Source organism: Oncorhynchus mykiss, chromosome 3, assembly GCF_013265735.2.
Source record: "Oncorhynchus mykiss isolate Arlee chromosome 3, USDA_OmykA_1.1, whole genome shotgun sequence".
Lineage (NCBI taxonomy): Eukaryota > Metazoa > Chordata > Actinopteri > Salmoniformes > Salmonidae > Oncorhynchus > Oncorhynchus mykiss.
Genome location: NC_048567.1, coordinates 64,484,288 through 64,501,552, shown reverse-complemented (window position 1 = coordinate 64,501,552; position 17,265 = coordinate 64,484,288). Strand labels below are relative to the sequence as shown.

General features: G+C 47.2%; 1 protein-coding gene across 2 annotated transcripts in view; it reads left to right on the top strand.

Annotated features, from left to right (window-relative positions):
- Positions 1 to 15,764, top strand: part of LOC110520379 (ephrin type-A receptor 3) — a 155,777-nt gene extending 140,013 nt beyond the window's left edge. The window contains exons 16-18 of one of the 2 annotated variants that reach the window (XM_036974917.1): positions 8,791 to 8,949; positions 12,110 to 12,241; positions 13,028 to 15,764. In XM_036974917.1, coding sequence (XP_036830812.1) covers positions 8,791 to 8,949; positions 12,110 to 12,194 — 244 coding nt within the window. In that variant the 3' untranslated portion in view covers positions 12,195 to 12,241; positions 13,028 to 15,764. The remainder of the gene's footprint in view (positions 1 to 8,790; positions 8,950 to 12,109; positions 12,242 to 13,027) is intronic. The other variant, XM_036974916.1, reaches the window with a different exon arrangement.
- Positions 15,765 to 17,265: the final 1,501 nt, after the last annotated feature.

Sequence of the window (17,265 nt, the reverse complement as noted above, 5' to 3'; positions counted from 1 at the left end):
CCCTATAGGGGAGAGCATTTATTTAGTATGGGGCAGACCCTTATAGGGGAGATCATTTATTTTGTATGGGACAGACCCCTATAGGGGAGATCATTTATTTTGGATAAGACAGACCCCTACAGGGGAGAGCATTTATTTAGTATGGGGTAGACCCTTATATGGGAGAGCATTTATTTAGTATGGGACAGACCCCTACAGGGGAGAGCATTTATTTAGTATGGGACAGACCCCTACAGGGGAGATCATTTATTTAGTATGGGACAGACCCCTATAGGGGAGATCATTTATTTAGTATGGGACAGACCCCTACAGGGGAGAGCATTTATTTAGTATGGGACAGACCCCTACAGGGGAGAGCATTTATTTAGTATGGGGTAGACCCTTATAGGGGAGAGCATGTATTTAGTATGGGACAGACCCCTACAGGGGAGTGTTGTATGTACAGTATTATGGGACAGACCCCTACAGGGGAGATCATTTATTTTGTACAAGACAGACCCCTATAGGGGAGATCATTTATTTTGGATAAGACAGACCCCTACAGGGGAGATCATTTATTTTGGATAAGACAGACCCCTATAGGGGAGATCATTTATTTTGGATAAGACAGACCCCTATAGGGGAGATCATTTATTTTGGATAAGACAGACCCCTATAGGGGAGATCATTTATTTTGGATAAAACAGACCCCTATAGGGGAGATCATTTATTTTGGATAAGACAGACCCCTATAGGGGAGATCATTTATTTAGTATGGGACAGACCCCTACAGGGGAGAGCATTTATTTAGTATGGGACAGACCCCTACAGGGGAGAGCATTTATTTAGTATGGGGTAGACCCTTATAGGGGAGAGCATTTATTTAGTATGGGACAGACCCCTACAGGGGAGAGCATTTATTTAGTATGGGACAGACCCCTACAGGGGAGATCATTTATTTAGTATGGGACAGACCCCTATAGGGGAGAGCATGTATTTAGTATGGGACAGACCCCTACAGGGGAGAGCATGTATTTAGTATGGGACAGACCCCTACAGGGGAGAGCATGTATTTAGTATGGGACAGACCCCTACAGGGGAGAGCATGTATTTAGTATGGGACAGACCCCTATAGGGGAGAGCATTTATTTAGTATGGGACAGACCCCTACAGGGGAGAGCATTTATTTAGTATGGGGTAGACCCCTATAGGGGAGAGCATTTATTTAGTATGGGACAGACCCCTATAGAAGAGAGCATTTATTTAGTATGGGACAGACCCCTACAGGGGAGAGCATTTATTTAGTATGGGACAGACCCCTACAGGGGAGAGCATTTATTTAGTATGGGACAGACCCCTACAGGGGAGAGCATTTATTTAGTATGGGACAGACCCCTATAGGGGAGAGCAGTATTATCTTTACATTGTTCTCATTATGGACACAAACCTGATTGTATATAGACCCAGTTAGTAGTGACATAGACCACACAGAGGCTGTCATAAACAAACGCTTCCTGTTTCCCGTGTACACAGGACGTTATGATCAGACTCAATCTGACCCTGCGTGATCAGGCCTCTGAGTACGGACATTCAAAAGGGATGCTTGCCCATATTGACCTCAATGCTTCCCACAGTTGTCAGGTGGTGGACCATTCTTGATAAACGCGGTAACCTGTTGAGCGTGAAAAACCCAGCAGTGCTGCAGTTCTTGACTCAAACCGGTGCCCCTAGCGCCTACTACCATACCCCGTTCAAAGGCACTATAAATATTTTGTTTTGTCCATTCACCCTCTGAATCACACCCATACAAAATCTGTGTGTCATTTGTTTTAAGGCTTAGAAATCCTTCTTTAACCTGTCTCCTGCCCTTCATATACACGTATACATTGAAGTGGATTTAACAAATGACATCACGAAGCGATCATAGTGTTCACCTGGATTCACCTGGTCAGTCTGTCATTGAAAGAGCACTCAGTGTATTATCTCCCTCTTTCTCTCCCTACACCTCCTGATATTCCTCCTTTCTCTTACTCTATCCTTTATACATGCTGTACAACATCCCTTATACTCTTTCCCCTGTTTCTTTATACATGCTGTACAACATCCCTAATACTCTGTTTCTTCTTGTTTCCCTCCCTTTGACCACCGTGGGACTGAGGCGCTGCTGTAGCCTGTGTAGACTGGCCTTGGGCGGGCAGAGAGGATGCAGGGAGGAAGGGAGGCTGGAGCTGTAACAGGGGAGAGAGGGAGGGAGGCTGGAGCTGTAACAGGGGAGAGAGGGAGGCTGGAGCTGTAACAGGGGAGAGGGAGGGAGGCTGGAGCTGGAACAGGGGAGAGAGGGAGGGAGCGAGGCTGGAGCTGTAACAGGGGAGAGAGGGAGGGAGGCTGGAGCTGTAACAGGGTAGAGATGGAGGGAGGCTGGAGCTGTAACCGGGGAGAGAGGGAGGCTGGAGCTGGAACAGGGGAGAGAGGGAGAAAGCGAGGCTGGAGCTGTAACAGGGGAGAGAGGGAGGGAGGCTGGAGCTGTAACAGGGGAGAGAGGGAGGGAGGCTGGAGCTGTAACAGGGGAGATGGAGGGAGGCTGGAGCTGGAAAGGGGAGAGGGAGGGAGGCTGGAGCTGTAACAGGGGAGAGAGGGAGGGAGGCTGGAGCTGTAACAGGGGAGAGGGAGGGAGGCTGTAGCTGTAACAGGGGAGAGAGGGAGGGAGCGAGGCTGGAGCTGTAACAGGGGAGAGGGGGAGGGAGGCTGGAGCTGTAACAGGGGAGAGAGGGAGGGAGGCTGGAGCTGTAACAGGGGAGAGCGAGGGAGACTGGAGCTGGAACAGGGGAGAGAGGGAGGGAGGCTGGAGCTGTAACAGGGGAGAGATGGAGGGAGGCTGGAGCTGTAACAGGGGAGAAAGGGAGGGAGACTGGAGCTGGAACAGGGGAGAGAGGGAGGGAGGATGGAGCTGTAACAGGGGAGAGAGGGAGGGAGGCTGGAGCTGTAACAGGGGAGAGAGGGAGGGAGGCTGGAGCTGGAACAGGGGAGAGGGAGGGAGACTGGAGCTGGAACAGGGGAGAGAGGGAGGGAGGCTGGAGCTGTAACAGGGGAGAGAGGGAGGGAGGCTGGAGCTGTAACAGGGGAGAGGGGGAGGGAGGCTGGAGCTGTAACAGGGGAGGGAGGGAGGCTGGAGCTGTAACAGGGGAGAGGGAGGGAGGCTGGAGCTGGAACAGAGGAGAGAGGGAGGGAGGCTGGAGCTTGAACAGGGGAGAGGGAGGGAGGCTGGAGCTGGAACAGGGGAGAGAGGGAGGGAGGCTGGAGCTAGAACAGGGGAGAGGGAGGGAGGCTGGAGCTGGAACAGAGGAGAGAGGGAGGGAGGCTGGAGCTGGAACAGAGGAGAGAGGGAGAGAGGCTGGAGCTGTAACAGGGGAGAGGGAGGGAGGCTGGAGCTGGAACAGGGGAGAGAGGGAGGGAGGCTGGAGCTGGAACAGGGGAGAGAGGGAGGGATGCTGGAGCTGTAACAGGGGAGAGGGAGGGAGGCTGGAGCTGTAACAGGGGAGAGGGAGGGAGGCTGGAGCTGTAACAGGGGAGAGGGAGGGAGGCTGGAGCTGTAACAGGGGAGAGAGAGGGAGGCTGGAGCTGTAACAGGGGAGAGAGGGAGGGAGGCTGGAGCTGTAACAGGGGAGAGAGGGAGAGAGGCTGGAGCTGTAACAGGGGAGAGAGGGAGGGAGGCTGGAGCTGTAACAGGGGAGAGGGAGGGAGGCTGGAGCTGGAACAGGGGAGAGGGAGGGAGGCTGGAGCTGGAACAGGGGAGAGAGGGAGGGAGGCTGGAGCTGGAACATGGGAGAGAGGGAGGGAGGCTGGAGCTGGAACAGGGGATAGAGGGAGGGAGGCTGGAGCTGGAACAGGGAGAGAGGGAGGGAGGCTGGAGCTGGAACAGGGGAGAGAGAGGGAGGCTGGAGCTGTAACAGGGGAGAGGGAGGGAGGCTGGAGCTGGAACAGGGGAGAGGGAGGGAGGCACTGGGTTGGTGGATCAGACTGGTATTATGGAGACGTCGGCGCTCATAACGTTGACTAATGGTTTGTTAAGAAAGTGAAAATGGGTCCCTGGGAGTTTGCATGTAATTTTCCTGATTGGCTTTTAACACTGGGCTGAGCGCAGGGCGAGAGGGGTGGGAGGGGGAGAGACGGAGGACAAGGTAATTTATGAGAGTGTGTGTGTGCGTGTGCGTGCCACTATACCAAAGGAGCAGCTGTGTTCGGCCTCACACACCTAATATGTCTCTGGGCTACCCTGACTAATGGAGATCCCATCCCCCACGGGCCCAGATCAAAGCCGTGGCTAGAGTACGATGTCTGGGGACCTGGGGTGAGAGTTTGAGTCTATGGGGTGAAAGGGAGAGAATCTTAGTGCAGGTGTACCTTAACAGGCCAAGGGCGAGTGTCGAGAGGGCTTGAATACAGGGTGTCCGAGCCGAGTAGGAGAGAAGATATGAGAAGAGCGGGGTTTGGGATTTGGGTTTGATGAGTGTGAGCTTTGAGGGCTATAGAGAGGGGCCTGAGGCCTCATTTATCAACTGTGCTTACATTTCTTACAAAATTCTGGTGTACGTGGTGATTCTATGATTTGCGTGCTCAATGAATTATTGGGATTTATCAAACTGTCGCAGGCAACATGTTTTTTATTGAAAAATCAGAGCCCTTCTGACCTCTACAACCTCTCCTGGAAAACAAAAAAGCCTTAGTTTGCTGTAGAGGTGTGGCAGAATCTTTTCATCATTCGAACATAAATAGCATGTGCCATAGCGAGTGCCAAACACTGGCCGCGCATTCTGCATGTTTGATTGTCTATTCTAAACAATTTAAAAGGACATTTTACAGCCCACACTTCTATGCAAAAGACTTGGTTCATCATTTTTTTCATTTTGTTAGTCAATACATGATTGTGTTTCTATCTCCTGTCTTGGAATAGGCTTAAATACGGTAGGCTACATTATCATGTCGCGCTCCTATCTTACAGCAATACTGCAGCCTAGGCCTACCCACACTGGAGAGGGCAGCCGTAGTCAACAGGCGGACCGAAGTCCGGATCTGGTCCCAGAACGGGGTTAATACTGACCGTGGGTCAGTTGGGCTTTCAATTTATTCCGGTTGAGAGTTGTAATAGTAGAATACACAAGGTGCAATTTCGAAATTTGGCAGTGCATGGGCAGGTTTCCTCTTGTTATGCCATTCACCAAATAATCTTAGAGAACTATTTATAATCTGTCAGAAATGTCCAGTTGATCAAGTAGCCCATGTTATCAAGTTAGGTAAAATAGGCTAAGCAGCTATCTGAATGTTGTAGTTATTTATCATGGCCAGATTATGTGCCCATTGGGGCCTCGACCCCCAGGGGGCCCCATTGGTTTTGTTGACTCCCTCTGGTATCATATGAACACACATAAGACATTGCAAAATGTGTAGGAAATTAGCTTTAAATCTACAAAATGTTCTCTCCGCCCCATAGCATTATGTGTAGAATTGGAGAAAATTTGCTTAAAAACTGCACCATTTTCTTTCCGCCAACAAGAGGGGTGTGAACAGTTTAAGGTCACATGTATCTATCCAGACCTATGCTACCTAGGAAATGTGTGTGACCGGACTTTCTGAAATAGTAGTTGGTTACATAGGTTACATGCTGCTATTTCATTTCCTTGCCAACGGCAAATGCATTAATTTTATCATTAGGTTACGTTTGAATGTTTTTATTAGCGTACCATTATTAGAATTCCCTTGGTGAAACGCCTCCATTTCCCCCCAAATAACAATATTTGCTTGTAATACAATTCTCCAACCACTAGAAGATGTGCGTAAGCAAGGTCTGAGATTTGTGTGGAGATACGCTCACTTTCCCGTCAAGTTCAAATTTGATAAATAACAACCTTTGTGGGAAAAGTGACTTGTGTGCGTATGCACCTTTGGTAAATGAGGCCCCTTGTAAAAGGGAAATGGGGAAAGGTAGGTGTTGAAAAAGGGATGAGCGAAGAGGGGAAAAGGGGAGAGGCAGATGGCCAGATGGAGAGAGGAATGGAGGGGAGGAGGGTGGGGGGTAGACTCTGGGAGAACCCTGCAGAGCCATTTCAGTTCCCCTCACAGTGAGACCTGCATTCCTCTCCTCTCTTCTCCTCCTCTCCTGTCCTCCACCAATCTGCCCAGATGTCAACCTCTCCCCCACTCCCCCGCCTCCTCATCCCCATATCCTTATCTCCTCCTCTTTTTCTCTCCCTCTCTCCCTCTGCTCCTCTGAGAGCCTTAAAAACATGATACTACACAGCAGTGGTCCTTCAGAGGTCAGTGGAAAACAGACAGAGAGAAACCGGAAAGAAAAAGGAGGAGAGATAAAAAGACAGGGACGGTAGAATTTAGCTTTGCATTCTCACCTCCTTGCTTTTTTTCCCATTATATGGAGAATTCTCTATTTTCTCAATCATGCCGTAGGTAATATGATGCTTACACAGGGGTTTAAGATACCAACTCCTCTCCATGACAACTAGCATGTTATTTTTGTCCCCCTCCTTGTCTCTCGTCCCTCGTTCTCTTCCTCTACCGCAGCAGAAAGTAAAGAATTAAACCACCACCAGAATCACACAGAGGGAAGATAAGGTCGTCTATAGTTTACCTCTACACTGACACCATGACAGTTTTGGAGGCAGAGGACAGAACTTTACAGATCGATAGTCTCCTCATACGTGACTGATGGTTTAATCAGGGAGCTGTGTGTGTGTTTGTTTGCCTCGTTCCCTCCCTTCATGCCTCTCTCCTCTCTTATCTCTTCTGCCCGGTTGGCCCTCAGCTGTCAGACAGGCCTCTGATGATCAGGAAGAGATTCAATCACATACAGTCACTTAGCTCTCCTTTTCCTTTGCCACTTCTTTCTCTATCCTCTTCCGCTTGTTCTAGCTCAAACTAGCTCTTGCTGTCCCCATGGTGAGCTGTCTGTCTGGTTGGCTGCTTAGTTGGGTCACTATGTTCCAGACAGACTGTCTCTCTTACTGCTTTGTTTACATCCTTGAGTTAGCCTACTGAAATGAGTCATGGCAAAAAGATGTTCTAGAACCGTCTAGTATCCTTACCTGTCCCATCACACACCGTCACAGAGCCAACACACACACCTCCGCACGACCCACAATGCAAATTCACTCAGCCTTAGTGTGGACTTGACTTCCTGCTATTATGATTTGTTTACACTACTATAAATATATGTCTCTATGGGAATACCAAGCTGGTTTCCTGTCCTGTGTTGGCTTGTATTCCCTAGGCTGTTTGCCTGTGTGTGTGATCAGGTGATATGGTCCCAGTCTGATTTGACACACACATGTACACGCACACATAAACACGGGCACACACTACCGAGTGACGCAGTGGTCTAAGGCACTGCATCTCAGTGCAAGAGGAGTCACTACAGTCCCTGGTTTGAATCCAGGCTGTATCACATCTGGCCGTGATTGGGAGTCCCATTGGGCGGCGCACAATTGGCCCAGCGTCATCTGGGTTTGGCCGGGATAGGCCGTCATTGTAAATAAGAATTTGTTCTTAACTGACTTGCCTAGTTAAAAAAAGAAATAACCATTCTGAATGGCTCTGACACAACACCCATCATTGTTGAGTATGAGTCAGGGTTGTTGTTGATGAGGCCTGAGTTGGTCTGACCTGCCCTGACCCTGCCTCATAGGGAGGTGGACTTGTTGATTTGGATGTTGATCGGATATGACTATAGCAACAGCTGCTGTGCCTGGTGTCCACTAAACAAAATACAAAACAACATAAGGTTATTGGCTCAGGACATGTGGGGAGTGTCTCCTGGTCTGGTTTTGGTTTAACAGACGTTTGTCTGTCTATCTGGCCGGCCGGCTGGCCAGAGTGAACATGGTCAGGGTTATGGACAGACTCACAGACAGTCCTCTCTACCTGACTCTTCATCTACAGATCTTAATTTGACCAGTTTCTCTCAGCCTTGAAATGCTATTCGTACTGTAAATGATTGTCAATGGAACAGCATGAATTGTGATTTGATTTAATTATGTTATTCAGTTTATAATCTGATTAAGGTTGCACTATTGAGAATTCTAGTATTTTTAAGATAAAATATGAATGTAATTATATGAGCATTTATGCTTGTTTTGTTATATAATCATATTGTTAAGAGATTTCACTTCTAAAACATAAATATAGAATCTACACTGTATGGTTTTCATTTGACTTAAAGCCCGCCCAACATACATGTTTGGAGCTATATTGACTTAATTCCCTAGAAACAGTGAAAACAGTCATATTGGAAAATCATCAGACTAGTCTGTATGATAAAGTTAACATTACATTGTGTGTGTGGCTTTCCTTCCACTTGGGAGAGCTTATCCATAACGCACAGCAACGGAACGGGTTTGTGGGTAGTTCCTTCTCTCCACAGGTATTTCCTGATGGGGAGACCTGTGGTGCGTGTGTGTGTGTATGTGTGTGTGTGTGTGTGTGTGTGTGTGTGCATGGGGAAATGTGATTTACAGCCTTTTGTTTTCGCTCTGTGCAGCATGTTATTTTATACTCTTGTTTTCTGGATAATAACCTTTACTCTGGGCAGGCAGACAGAGATGTCTGCTGAGAGGAGGGAGAGAGGAAGTAGGGATGGTATTATTTATGTTCCAAGGCTGACCCGCTCTCTGTGGGGACTGTACTGTGTCCCATGTCACCCCACTCATCACGAGTAGTTCAGGCATGGCCACTGTTCCAACGGTTAACCATCCATATCCCCCCCCCTCTCCCTCTCCCTCTCCCCTGCTTCCCCCCCTCTCCCAGGCCAGCCAACCTGCTCCTGGACAGGAGTAGTTCCGAGGTGGTTCAGTCATTGGGAACAATGGGGGATTGGCTGGACAACGTGAGGACTCTGCCCTGTAAGGAGGCCTTCTCTGGGGTCAGCTACAGCTCCTGTGACACCCTGCCCAAGACCTCCGCAGAGTAAGACTGCTTCTTATGACGCTCTGTAGTAACACTCATACTCACACTTACAGGGCTCACTGAACACTTGCTGACGAACCAATGGTCAATTTGAATTTCAGTTTTTTTGGCTTGTCCAACAAGCAAACAAAATGTAAGTTGTTGTGTAACATGATTTATGTTTGTATTTGAACGTGATCTAATATTTGAAGAGATATGGAAATGCCAAGACATTTTTGTGTCTTGAGTGCAACAGGCTTAAAACATGACTTTTCCCTGAGAAAGTCTCTCATGCCACAGCAACCCAGATTTAATACACCTCACACGCACCCCACCCCCACTGAGATGCCATCATGTTTACAATCTGCTCCCATTACTTGGAGGCACCGCTGTGGGTCTAATCTGTTAACCATGGACGGCAGCATTTGATTGTAATCTATAATGACAGAGCTTTAGCCACGCTCACTGGTACACACTGGTACACACACACACACACACACACACACACACACACACACACACACACACACTGGTATACACACACACACACACACACACACTGGTGCACACACACACACACACACACACACACACACACACACACTGGTGCACACACACACACACACACACAGAGCGAGAGATAGAGAGAGAGAGTCAGAGAGAGAGATAGAGAGAGAGAGAGAGAGAGAGAAAGACTGTCTAAGCTCCAGTTCTGACAGGATCTACAGCCTGTGAACAGCTTTAGTAGAGTGGATCTGGCAGAATCTACGATCACAACCCCCATGCTCCCCCGTGCAACTCATAACAACCTCTCTCTCTAATAATAAACCTCCATTTGGGCTCCCGGCTCCTCCATGATGCTCATATAGGCTTCATGGGAAATGCAGTGATTTGGCCCGCTGGAGGCCTTCTCTCCTTCCCTCCCTCTCTCTCAGCAGAGGATATGGCCTTTGCGGACCTGCTGTTGTGTTAATTGATGAGGTATTTGACAGTGTAAATAATTTGACAGTCATAATCAGGCTGATCAAAGCGGAGGTCTCTGTCTCCCTAACCCTCTGGGCTCGACAGTGACTACAAAGCCTAACAAAAGGCCCAGGCAGTAATTACCACGTTGCCTTTTGTTCTGATGTCAATATAAATAATGAAATGCAAATAGCGTATGAAATTCCCTCCTCACTATGGCCTAGTTTAATTGCCTGAGAGAGAGCCTGATCTGTCCAACAGAACAATGCCTTATAAGGAGAGAGGACTCTATTTCTCTCGAGCTCTCTCTCCTCTCTTGCTCTCCTTCTCTCTCTTTCTCTCTCGCTCTCGCTCTCCTACTCTACTCTCTCTCTCTCTCTCGCTCTCGCTCTCCTACTCTACTCTCTCTCTCTCTCTCGATCTCGCTCTCCTACTCTACTCTCTCTCTCTCTCTCTCTCTCTCTCTCTCTCTCGCTCTCCTACTCTACTCTCTCTCTCTCTCTCTCTCGCTCTCCTACTCTACTCTCTCTCTCTCTCTTTCTCTCGCGCTCTCTCTTGCGCTCTCTCGCGCTCTCTCTCCTCTCTTGCTCTCCTTCTCTCTCTTTCTCTTTCGCTCTCTCTCTCTCTCTCTCGCTCTCTCTCTCCTACTCTACTCTCTTGTGCTTTCTCTCTCTTTTTTGCATTTTTCTCTGAACATTTAATCAATGAATTCATGTCATCAATGAAATAATCATTTTAACCAATTACTATGGAGGCACAAAAAGGCTTGCTTTGCAGACTCAGTAGAAAACCATGTACAGTATTGATGGAAAACATCACAGATGAACTGTACAGCCTACACATGGTTTCTGATAACAAGATCATTCTACAGCATCTCTGAAGAATTTAACTGGATAAAAGCATTAATAGGATCATATGATTGTTTTAATCCTCTGAGGGTACAGTCCTGACACACAGACAGACCAGTCCCGGACCGGAGGATATATCAGTCTATTGATTAGTAGTGTCTTAATCCAGTTCTTTATATTCAGCAGGAAACTACCCACCCGCGCTCTGACTGACCTCTGTTTGTCTGCCAGACTAATCAAACCCTCATAGCGCTCCTCAATCCACTGACACATCATGCTTATATACACTCTTAGAAAAAAGGGTTCCAAAAGGGTTCTTTGGCTGTCCTCCTCTGTTGATAGGGTTCTACATCGAACCGAAACGGGTTCTACCTGGAACCAAAAGGGTTCTACCGGGAACCAAAAGGGTTCTACCTGGAACCAAAGGGGTTCTACCTGGAATCAAAAATGGATCTTCAAAGGGTTATCCTATGGGGACAGCCGAAAAAACCCTTTAGGTTCTAGATATCACCTTTTATTTTAAGATCAAATCAAATCAAACTTTATTTGTCACATGCGCCGAATACAACATGTATACAACCTTACCGTGAAATGCTTCCTTACAAGCTCTTAACTAACAGTGCAGTTCAAGAAGAGTTAAGAAAATATTTACTAAAGTAAAAAATAATAAAATGTAACACAATTAAATAACAAAAACAAGGGTATATACAGGGTGTACCGGTACCGAGTCAATGTGCGTGGGGTACAGGTTAGTCAAGTGTAGCTACTGATCAATTGACAAAGATGTGGGTTTAAAACTAAGGTTCTGGTAGTTCTGAGGCTGGGTGGTCTGAGGCATCAGACTTCCTCTCCCGTTTGCTTTACTGCCTCACTTCTATTGACACACAGCAGCAGGAATGAAGCCTCTGTGTGCTCTCATAGTGAAGAGCCTCTTCAGAGTTCTACATGAGGCAGTCCTTTCTGTCTGACTAACAGGAAGCTGCCCACTGTAAACACTTCCAACATATCCATTATGGTTCTCATTGGTCATGTGGAATATAGCGGTCAGGAGTTTGGGCCCTGGTCTACTTAAACCTGATAGATGATGAGCTCCACTTTAAAACACTTCAAAATGGAAGGGACAAAACGCAGTCATTTGTTTTTATCCATTTTATTGTATGAGTCATTCACTGCTTTTTAAATGTATGTCATACTTTATGTGTTCATGTTTTATGCAGTTTATTTACTTTATTCTGTTTTGATTTGTAACATGTTGTTCATGGTGTTAACGCTGTGTTCCCATACTCCTTTTTGAGAGACTGTTGCCAGTATGGCTGTGTGAACTTATATTCACATTCCCTGGCCCTGCGTCCTGCCTGTCTGTACTGTAGAATCTGTCTGACGGAGGTCCAGCACCACGTCACAGCAGCCACCTGCCCAGAGTGGGAGCCTTCAATGGGGATCACCACCCTCTAACCCCCCCCCCTCCTCCTCCTCCCTTCAAACTCCAGAGACAACGGATGGTGGGTGGACTGCAGTACACTGTCTGGCTGCCCTCCAAACTAGAACCAATCCTGCTTGCATTCAAATAACTTTATAAGGACTTTTCATGTATTGTTTCATGTGCACCCTACAGACTAGCAGAGAAGCCTGTTGCACTAAAACTGAAGCTCGATGTGAAACCAAAGCTACATTATGTTAACTGAGTGGGTTTGAGCTCTGCTGTTTCTAACTCCGATCTGCTTCACTAATATGCTTCTATAACAACAGTCACCTACAGAAGCAGAGATGAAGGTGTCTTGTCCACTGCTGGACCTAATATCACCATGCTGCTACATACAGTCGACTAGATGAAACATAACACAGTCTTTTAAGTTGTGTGTCTTTATAAAATGATGTGTGTAACCCATACTGTGTGCCGATGTTGTGACAAAGCATGCCGTGACCATTTCTTTTATTATGCATTTGTTATCCACCTATCTGTACCAGTGTGGGTCCCTTCCAAAGACACACACACACACACACACACACACACACACACACATACACACACACACACACGCACACACACACACCACTTCAGACTAAGCAATATACCAAAAACTGCTCAAGGCCACTCTGCCAGCAGCTGACTAGAAACTCTGGCAGCCCATCGGCCTTCTGGGAAATGTGGTCCTGTGTGATTGACAGGCCAGTGGAAGGGGGAGGGGATGGGCATCACTGACGGCATGCCACTGTCTTACACTGAAGCACTTACTCTCTCTTTCTTGCTCATTCTCTCTCTCTCTCCCTCCTCTCTCTTTCTACAGGGACCTAAAGAAGGTTGGTGTGACTATCGTCGGCCCCCAGAAGAACATTGTGAGCAGCATCAAAGCACTAGAGAGCCACAGTAAGAACGCCCCTGTCCCAGTGTAACTCGACCGAGCCACTAGAGACTGGCTGTCTGGCTGACTGGCTGCCCTCTGGGCCCCGTTCCAATCTGAATGAAACCCCTCTGGGCCCTGTTCCAATCTGAATAAAGCCCCTCTGGGCGACGTTCCATTCTGAATGAAGACCCTCTGGGCTCCGTTCCAATATGATTTAAAGCGTCTCCCCTTCAGACCTCTGTGAACGTTTCAATGACGTTCCTTCCACAAGGGAGGCTTCCCTTTGCGAGGGGTAGTGATGGGGAGAGGAGGGCCTCATTGGATTAGAACAGCCCTCTGATCTCTCTAACATACAGGAAGGAAGTCCCAAACTAAAGGAGGAAGTAGACACTCCACACAAATGCTGAGATGCCTTACTCAGAACAGGAGAGGAGAGGAGAGAACCTGGCCTTGGACCTTGGGGCATGGCGATAAAGGGCTGGTGCTTGGATTGGATAACGTGGGACAGCAGGGCCCTTTATGTGACCTATAGTGGTAAGGGGCTCGTTGACAACTGATCCAATCGTGATCCTATGGACTTGACTGACAACTCTTTAACTCTGGAGAGGGGGACATTAAATGCCTTGAGTAGAATAATGCAGTCAGCAGCAGAAATTCACTCACATCAACCTGGAGCAGACAGAAGCAGACCTGGAGATTCATTCATGAACTTTGAGACGCTGGACTCCCACCACTGAAGACCCCACTCTCTCTCACAGAGAAGGACTGATACCACTCTGTGTGTCTGTGTGTCTGCTCCTGTGTGCTCCTTTGTTACTCAAGAGAAAGTCAGCTTGAGAAAGAAGCCAAACCATTGGATGGGCACCCAGACTACAATACGCCATGTTTCCCCTAGCTATAGCCTACAGTCTGAAAACAGTTGATGTCAAACAGAAAGCAATAATCACAACAATCAGTTTATCAGTTTGATCAACCAGAACCAATGAGACTCACACAGTTTGCTCTGATGGTTCACAGGACATATCAGACCACATACAGAACTGTAATTAACTGCCACAAGTCTGCTTATTATACAGTAGGTAATGATACATCACTCCAAGCTTCCTTATTCCTACCCCTAGTGTGAAATCTCAGTATGTGTTATTCATTCAAACTAAAGCAGGATAGAGAGAAAAGGAGAGATCGAGAGAGAGAGAGAGAGGTAGAAGTAGAGAGAGATGTGGAGGGAGAGAGGAATAGAGAAGGAAATGCAGAGAGACAGACAGAGAGAGACAGACAGAGAAAGACAGACAGAGAGAGAGAGAGAGAGGTAGAGAGAGAATACCTTGCAACCGACTACTCCGGAGCATATTCTGCTCTGTAAGGTAGATAGATGACACTCAATGACCCCGAGCTCTTCTAATGCCTTCTTCGAGCAGCGGTGGAGATCTCACAACTCTCTGGAAACAACGAGTGTGTGAGTGTAATACATCTCTGGAGCAGACAATGATTCTCTCTGGAAACAACGAGTGTGTGAGTGTAATACATCTCTGGAGCAGACAATGATTCTCTCTGGAAACAACGAGTGTGTGAGTGTAATACATCTCTGGAGCAGACAATTATTCTCTCTGGAAACAACGAGTGTGTGAGTGTAATACATCTCTGGAGCAGACAACGATTCTCTCTGGAAACAACGAGTGTGTGAGTGTAATACATCTCTGGAGCAGACAATGATTCTCTCTGGAAACAACGAGTGTGTGAGTGTAATACATCTCTGGAGCAGACAATGATTCTCTCTGGAAACAACGAGTGTGTGAGTGTAATACATCTCTGGAGCAGACAATGATTCTCTCTGGAAACAACGAGTGTGTGAGTGTAATACATCTCTGGAGCAGACAATGATTCTCTCTGGAAACAACGAGTGTGTGAGTGTAATACATCTCTGGTGCAGACAATGATTCTCTCTGGAAACAACGAGTGTGTGAGTGTAATACATCTCTGGAGCAGACAATGATTCTCTCTGATCTGAACAATGTTGCGTGTGGATGCGTGATAGCACCCCCCGTCTGTCCCCTGCCCGCCTGTTGCCCTTAGCTGCTGTTGTATGTTCTATTAGCATGTACATATGTAAACAACCATGTAACTATAGATACTAGCAGTACAGTCCCCTTCCATAGCCATCCCTTTGTACAAATGTTTCTATGTATAAAAGAATGAACAAAAATATCTGTGCAACATTTTGAAAAGGCAAAAATTATTTGTATTATATTTGATGTTATTTTGTCTTATATTTGTTTTTTACATTAAAAAAAGCAATTATAATAACCTATTATTTATTTGTTAACATATACAGTGCATAAGTGTAGTGTTTTGTTTGTAGCAGACAGTAGGATATAACATGGTTCTGTGACAGTGTCGTCAATGTTTTCTGTTTTCTTTACAATCATGAACATTTGGAAGAGCAATACTGTTAACCACCCCCTCCCTACTCTTTTAGCTTTCTTTAGATGAACGTGTGTGCGTGTGTATGTGTGTGCATGCAAGCGTGTGTGTGTGTGTCTCTGTGCGTGCGTGTGTGTGTGTGTGCTTGTGCAAATGTAAAAGGCCTTGTCTACTAATGTTAAATGATTTGTAGTGGAAACATTTATATTTTTATAATAAACATTCTTAAAATATTTTTGAAAAAAGTAATGCAGATAAACTTGCCCCTATGATTCTTTCTGGTATTTTACAGCTTTGGGACCACGTAACAAGGCACTAACTTAGCCCTCTCCTGTCTCTACCAGACATCTGGTCTCCAGCTCTCCTCTCTACTCCCCACAGAGCTTCTGTTGTCAATCCCTGTTCTTCTGCTCTGAATCAGAATCCATGTTCAGGGCCACTTCCAATAAGGTCTTTCATATAGAGTAGAGCAGCCCGACGTAGTTAGCAGGTCGATTTATTGTGTGATTTTAATGCAGCTGATCTTACAGGGTTCCAGAGCGGGTCAGTGTCTGGGGGGATGTCTGGGGGCTGACTGATCTCGCGCGCACGTGTGTGTGCGTGTGTGTGTATGATGGTGACTGATGGTCTCTCTGCTCTCCCCTGGAAGCCTGACACTCTCCAGATGTGAGGAGCAAGGGAGAGATGGAGAAGAGGAGCGAGGGGAAAGTGATAAAGGAGAGGAAAGGGGTGAGCTGGACATTGCCCCCTAGTCAGGGAACGATGAACACATTATGTTACACATTGTTGTTCCAATTTGTTCTTTACTGTGATCTAAAACCCCTGAGCTCCTGGGAACAAGAACTGACCGGGGAGGAGCAAGGGAGAAGACTGGAGAGAGATGGAGATGAACTAGCAGCTGCAGGAGGACAGGAGACAGACAGGTGGTGAGAGGTAAAGAGATAGACGGAGAAAGACTATGGGTGAGCGAGAGAGACTAGGCAGTAGGCAGGAGAACAGGACAGGAGGTGTCTGCATCAGTCCCGTTGTAAAAGTGAGAGGCCAGTAGAACACAGTGTTGAGCTAACACAGCCAGGCAGGGAGGTTAACAGGGCCCATTTATCACCCGCTGTCTAACTCTGCTCTCCTGGCAGAATCAGGCCCAGAAAGCATTTCTCCACTTGGGGAACAGGGATGAGGATAATTTTTTTTAAACTATTTATTTAACCTTTATTTAAATAGGCAAGTCAGTTATTTTACAATGACAGCCTACCTTGGCCAAACCCTCCCATAACCCAGAGCCAATTGTGCTCTGCCCTATGGGAGTCCTAATCACAGCTGGTTGTGATACAGCCTGGGATCAAACCAGGGTCTGTAGTGACGCCTCTAGCACTGAGGTGCAGTGCCTCAGACCGCTGCGCCACTCAGGAGCAAAGAAAGCATGTTTCTGCTTCCTAAATATCTGTTCTGAGTACACCACTGTAATGCCCTCTCTTTTCAATCTCTTACTAACTCTTCCACCATCATTTCTTCCCCCTATCATACCCCCTCCTCCCAACCTTGGACCCTATCCCCTCTACCCTGTGGAGCAAACCCTATCTTCCCCTCTCCTCCAACTCTTCTACCATGGACCCCTTCAACCCCCTTTACTTCATGACATAGACTCAACCCTTTTCTCGTTTCTTCCCTCTCTCCCTATCTGTCACAGTAAAAAGTCTCCAGCTGTGTGCAGCTGCAGTGCGGGGCGTGACACCAGCTTGGAAAGACATTGGCTCTGTCTT